The following is a 6,734-nucleotide window of genomic DNA, read 5'->3' on the forward strand; positions in this document are numbered from 1 at the left end:
TTGTCTAGCCAAGATTGCAATATGGATTAACCAAGCTGTTTGAAGCTCAGTCTAGAACAGACTAAAGTAATGATGGCCATTTGCAACTGGAAATCCTTTGATTGCTCGGGTATTAATAATTAATAGAGTTTTATATTAATGATATTAATCTTAATTAATGGCATCTGCACTTATGGGTGATTATAGAGCTGTGGGTGCTGCTTGACAAACACAGTACAGCACTGACCCATTCAGCTTTTTATCACATACATCTAACTAGAGACTTGCAGTTTTCCCTTTCACATGTAGAACTTGTCATGGTAATCTAGGTTTTCCCCTCAAAAAGTTAAGCTGTTGCAGTGTCCTTTATATAGAACTATATATTACAGTCATGTAGAGGCTGAAGCTATTGCAGAACAAAGAGGTCTCTTACTGAGTGGCACACCTAACTGGAATATATAGTGCAGATCTCGGAATACCAGCACTAACTGATTCTGGTTTTGCAAGTGAAGGTTAAGGTCTTCATTATGACACCTAAAGCTCTGAATGGGTGGGGTGCCAACCTGAGAAAACATATCAAATCTACCACAACTATGGTCAGCAGTGTTCCTTCAGCTGGATGCCCTTCATTAAAAAAGAGTGACCTGCAACAAAGGTATCTTTTGTAAATACCTGAAGGTCTTATTCCCTTCCTGTGTTTGAAAGTAACCCAGGTTTGGTGACTGGACATACAGCAAAAGCCAGCATGCCTGGAGAAAGCTGAAGGTAAAATTTCCTAGATGATAAAAGAGTATTTGACTGGTTGGCTGGACAACAGCCAAGTTCCTCTGAAAGGGATTTTAAAGTTTCTGGGGTTTGATCTAATTGTATGTATTGTGCAAATCGTTATGTTAAAGTGCCAACAGGTTTGGATTAGTGTCTTTACTTTGAATCTCAGTCAATCAATATTTTAGGGAACTGATTGTTTCCAAGCCTTGTAGGAGCACATGGGCTTTACATGTACTTTGTAAAGACAGTAATATCTACAGCAGGAAGTGTGCGGCAATTTTCTGAAAAGACCCACAACACTTCACTTCCCAGGTACTGTAAATCCTCATTGATCTGTATTTTCCAAGTGAACATCCCTTTCCTCCTTCCCCCACCCCCCCCACCTCAAAAATCATATGGGGAAGTGTCATGGGGCACCCAAAAAATAAATTTGAAATTGCCCTGCTTAAAGGGCAGTCTGTCCTGCTCTCACCTGCCATGCCTTGAGTGGCCCATGCATGGCATTTCATGAAGGCTCCCTCACCACAGGCCACCCCACCACACTAAACAGCTCCAGTAGGGTGCAGTTTTAGTTCTTACCCAGGACCGGTCTTTCAGGCCTACCTGACCTTATATGCCCCTCTCTGGGGCCCCCTTAAATGTGCTACACTACATCAGGGCTGCTAACCACCAGGCCCCTTGGTCCTGGCTCCATCTCATCTGAACCCTCTGTATCTGGCCCCCAGCTCACTCTGACCCCTGTCCTAGATCCATCCTCCTCAGACAGTCTAGTACCAGGCCTCATCCTCCTAGGCCCTGATCCCACCTCCAGGGCAGTCGAGACTCCAGGCTCCCAGGGGGAGGAATATTTCACCCTTTGGCCCTACCCAGGCCCTGGCCCCAGCTTGGACCAGTGAGGTTCCTAGAGTCAATCCCAAAGCAGCCAACCCTCTCTTCTCTGCATGGCCGCCCTCTCAGACCCCTTCACAGATCATTCCCTCTCTCTGGGTGAGCTCAGAGCCCCCAACAGATCTTTCTTACTGCAGCCCTCTTTCCTTCTCTGTGCTTATCCAGGCCCCTCAATAGGCCCCTGTGCTCTGCCACTCAGTGGGTTCACCCAGGCCCTTCCCCACATCTCTTACACATATATGACCCTTTTCTCAGGGCTCTTCTAACTGCTCAACACGCCCTTGTACACTCAGCCCTTCTGGCCTCTCATCAGGTCCCCGTGTATACAGCCCCTTCTCAGGGCTCTGGACCCTACACTGGGTTCCCCAGGAACTTCATCCATCCCCTTAGCTCCTACCCAAACCTCTGGATATTTCAGATGTTACTCTCCTTGCTGACATTCAGGTGTTACAGCCTTCCTGCTAGATGTCATCCCTCCACCAGCTCCCAAGATGTTACTGCAAATCCTGCTCTCCTACTCTGAGCTTATAAACTGTCTAAGCCTAGACCTCCTCCAATCAGAGGTCTCCTTTGCAATCAGGTGACTCCCTTGATCAAGCCTAGCCTGCTGGCCCCGGGTCAGCTGACTCTCTAATGAGGCTTGACCCCTCTTGCGTGGCTCAGCAGACTGCCTGATCTCTTAAATTGGCAAGCATACCAAGTGCCCTGCCACAGAAAGCCATTGTGAAAGAGCACTGTAAGATTTAAATTTTGCATTGTGATGCTTCCAAATACATTCGAGTGTGCTGGTGCCCATGTGAAGATCCATGGCTCAGCTGTGTAGTGAGCAATGTCAGGAAGGGGAGAGGAAACAGTTTGAACAGCTTTGTCACTGGGCAAAGCCTCTCAGGTGACAGTTTTACAAACTGCCAGATGGGCAGCAAGGCTGATGTTTTATCCACACCAAACAGATACAGTTTAGCAAGTGACAGTTGGCCCACCAATGCTGAAACAGCAAGCTCACAGAGGCAGCCTTTGCCCTTCTTGGGATTCATCAGTTCGGTGCAGCTGTTTTCTCAATGAGATTAACTTCTAGGCGAAACATCAATTTAATAACATTAGCTTGGCAACTCTTAGAATTTTAAAGAGCCAGTGCTTCCTGTCTCCAAGAAGCTGGCATGTCTAAAAAGCAGGGAGTGAATAAAATGCTCTAGGTGGAAACTGTAACCTCTTTTATTTAATTTATTTTTCACTGCAAAACAAACAAACAGATTAGATACTTAAAGAAAACTTAATTTCATGCTCATGAAAATAGATTTATAACCAGGGGCTGAACCAGGATGCTGAGTGGTCAGGCTGTGCACAAACTTCCTCAGATATCTCTTCCAGTGCATTTCAGTCCTATCCTGTAATACCCCCATTTACTTCCATCTGTATGTGAATTCCTACTTCAATTCTCAGCGTAGTATATAGTAACCATATACATGATTTAATAAAAGTAGGCTTACTATCCAACTAAGGCCATATTTTCTGTCACAGACTATGCTTCCAGTTCACCTCAGTCATGATCTGCAGGTTTCCCCGTTATTCCAAGCTACCACATAACTCTCATGCACTTTGTTACTTTTTCGCAATGCTTCCTGGCATTCTACTCCTGGATCTTTCTTGAGCAGTGATACTAAATAACATGCCTGAAACACTTCTGACTCAGAAGTGGTGATAATTTCTACAGGAATAATACCCTGAGACTTAGACTTCCTGAAAATCTTCTTTTCTTGATTTCTTGCTCTCTTATTGGAATAGTATGACATCATTTTTTTTAAAGCCAGACATGTATTTTCCTTTCATTATGTCTAAAGCAAATCTGTCATAAAGATGCTAATGAACAACCTTGGCTTCTGCCCATAACTAAGTCCTGTGGGAGTCAATGGGACTAAAATATGTGCTTAAAATTTTGTATGAATTGAATGAAATGAAGGGTTAGAATAAAAATTAACTACAGTTCACTCAGCTACTTGCTTACCTGTAAATACCTGCTATCCTCCTTTCTTTCCAAAACATCAGTCCCCAAGCCCTCTAAAACAAAATCCTACCGAATACATTAACATTATGTGTGAAGCAAATGCATATTTCAGCACTTGTGGAAGTGAAAGCAGGGAAAGCAGGCAACTAGAGTGTGAACAGATGTGGTAGAAGCTTCCTCTAAATAGTTCTGTCAAGGCAATGTCAGTTTTTACCAGCTACAACACTATTCTAGGTTGAGCTACAAACTCTGACAGATGCAGGAGGTCATTTGTGTGAACAAGGATCAACATCAGGAAAGATATAAAGGATCAGAGCCCTAGATGAGGTGCTGTCTTAAGCATTGACTGACAATTATGCAAAACTCTGGGTTGGTTTTATTAATGAGCAGAATACTGTAATTTGAGTGCAATAATAATTATGGTCAAGACATAGCCTGCATGGTACATACATTTCCCTTAGAAGGCTTAGGTGAAGCATATTCAACGTGCTCAAGGAAACATTAATGGAGCAAAAATGAAAAGAGGGGGAAAAAAGGCATGCGTAACCAAGCTTTCAGTGTTAGGCAGAACTTAGAAAATGAATGTCAGGGAGATGTTCAGAGCTTGAACGTGGCCAGTTAATATCTAAATGTAATGCTAAGCATTGAAACAATAAAAAAGTATGAGCATTTACCGCCCCCCCCCCCCCCCCCCCCCCCCCGCTTTCTGTATCATATTAATCACAATGCTGCAGGGGGGGGGAACACCCAGCCAAAAAAACAGAACAAAACAAAAACCCTCTGAAAAGCAACTGATGTGTTCCTTAGTGGAATGTATCCATGGCCAAACCAAAGATCTCAAATGTGTTCTTTTGTTCATTGGACTAATCCTGCCACCCATCCTGAACATTTACCCTGAGGTGCTGAGCACCACTCAGCTGCCATAGGCTTCCCTGCAGAATCTGCCCCTAAATTAGGTGTCACTGGGGTGCTGAAGGGATAGTTCCTGTTTACCTTTTTTCCTTTTTTCTTTTTTGGATTTCTAGACTGTGGCTGCTGATAAAAACCACTTGCTAGAAAAGAACTAAAGTGATGGTAGGCCGGGGGGAATGGGAACGAATGATTCTGCAATGACATTTCAATCGCACTTGCATGAAATATCATGTGGGAAGACTGACAATGACGTTTGCCAATATCCCAGTAATGCAATAACTTTGGATTAGGCTGAACAATGGCATGTATGTGTGTATATACGTATGCATGTGTGTGTATATGCCTATACAGCTATGTATGTATACATATGTATGTGTGTATATAGGTATGTATGTATACATATATGTATGTATGTATACACATGTATGTGTGTATATAGGTATGTAAGTATACATATATGTATGTATGTATACACGTGTATGTGTGTATACAGGTATGTATATGCACATGTGTGTGTACGTGTGTGTATACGTATGTGTGTGTATGTGTATACACGTATGCATGCGTGTAGAAAAGCAGCAAGCAGAAGCTATCCCAGCCGGCACCCCCCTCTCCCCCTGTTCTTTTCCTTCCTTTCGGTGGGCATTTCTGCTCCCTGCAACGCGTGAGTGACAGGCGAGGGGACCGGCTGTCCCCCGCAGGAGCCCGGCGGCTTCCCCCGCTCGGACCCTCCAGGCACGACACGGGAAGCGGCACAATGGGGCGGGGGCGGCCCAGGCTGCGGTGCGGGGGGCGGCAGGGATGTCTCCGAGCAGGGCACACTCCCCTTTCCGCCTGGATCCCTCTCGCTGCTCCTTGCAGCTCCCGGCGCGCCCCGCCAGGGGCCACGGCGGAATGAGACAATAAGGTTTCGAGGTCTTAGCACATGCAGGGCCAGACGCTCCCCCGGGCGAGCACAAAGCCCCTGCTTCTGCCAGCTGGCGTCGGGGGAGGCAGGCTCCGAGAGTGATCACTGCCCGAGGAAAGTGACTGCCTTTCGCCCTGGGCAGCGCATCCTCCCTGCTCGGTCTTGGGCGCCGGCGCTCATAATTCCCAGCACAAAAGGGAGAGGCGCAAGTGACAAACCCATTAACCCCCCCGGCCCTAAGACGATGTAACCCATGGATCCAGCCGCACATCTGTGCCTTGCCCGGGCGCCGAGACCCGCTGCGCGGCGGCGGCGGGTGAGGATGCAGGCGAGCTCTGCCTTACCTTGAGCACAAAGAGCCAGAGCAGGGAGAAGCGGATCATCTGGCCGCCGCCCGCTCCCTCCGGCAGGATCCCGACCATGGAAGTGGAAGGGGAAGAGCGTCGCCCGCCGCGATCTCAGCAGGGAGGCTGCGATCTTCCTCCTCCTCCTCCTCCTCTTTTCTTGGCCCCCGAGTGCTGCTAACAATGGCGAGCCGCTGCAGCATCAGGGGACTCGCAGGACGGGCTCCTCTCCCGCTTCTTGTATTTCATGTGGGGGAGAGGGCTGGATTTTTATGTTTAATGTTCTTCCAGTGGTTTCTCTGATCCCTGCATTCAAAAGCAGGGGGAGGGAGAAGGGGCCGGGACTTTGCTGCTGCTGCCCCTCCTCCTCTGGAGGTGCAGGAGGGTGATCGGTGGAGCCCCCGCTTCCCTTTGCTCGGGTCCTCCTTTTCTTATCCCTCCTGGCTTCCCCTGGATGACCGAGGAGCCCTCATTCCAGGCACGGAGCTGGAAGTGACAAGCAGCCTCCCATCTCTCTGCTTCTCTCCCTCCCTCCCCTGCCATCTCCACCCCCTGGTAGCTCCACCCCTCCTCTCCCTTCCCCAGATCCTGCCCCCAGCCCCAAGCTAAGGACTCTTATTCTTGCCCAAGCAGGTTTTCTCTCTTTTGGAGGTCACATAATAAAATGGACTCACAGCCTTTCTCCCCCACCAAAAAAAATTCCAGTCCACTCTCCCACAGATGCCTACCATTAACATATACGCCTATATATTTGCCATTGCACTCCACATATTGCTGTCTTGGGAGATGGTTTCATACTGAGCTGCCAGAGAGAGAACAGCCCTGAGTGTAATAGTGTAATTGCTCTCTTGATATGACTGTGATATAATTTTACACTTACCAGAGGAGGTTACTATATGCTTGCCTCTTTTGACCCCCATCCAGAAGCTGGTTT

At 47.3% G+C, this 6,734-nt stretch overlaps 1 protein-coding gene across 3 annotated transcripts in view; it reads right to left on the reverse strand.

Moving 5' to 3' along the window:
- The window catches only part of PTPRO (protein tyrosine phosphatase, receptor type O), a 258,327-nt gene extending 252,007 nt beyond the window's left edge, over positions 1 to 6,320 (reverse strand). For 2 of the 3 annotated variants that reach the window (XM_019544502.1, XM_019544500.1), the window contains exon 1: positions 5,801 to 6,320. In XM_019544502.1, coding sequence (XP_019400047.1) covers positions 5,801 to 5,878 — 78 coding nt within the window. In that variant the 5' untranslated portion in view covers positions 5,879 to 6,320. The remainder of the gene's footprint in view (positions 1 to 5,800) is intronic. The other variant, XM_019544501.1, reaches the window with a different exon arrangement.
- Between the last annotated feature and the right edge of the window lie 414 nt (positions 6,321 to 6,734).

This window comes from Crocodylus porosus, unplaced genomic scaffold (genome assembly GCF_001723895.1).
Source record: "Crocodylus porosus isolate Cpor-Errol unplaced genomic scaffold, CroPor_comp1, whole genome shotgun sequence".
NCBI classification, from domain to species: domain Eukaryota; kingdom Metazoa; phylum Chordata; order Crocodylia; family Crocodylidae; genus Crocodylus; species Crocodylus porosus.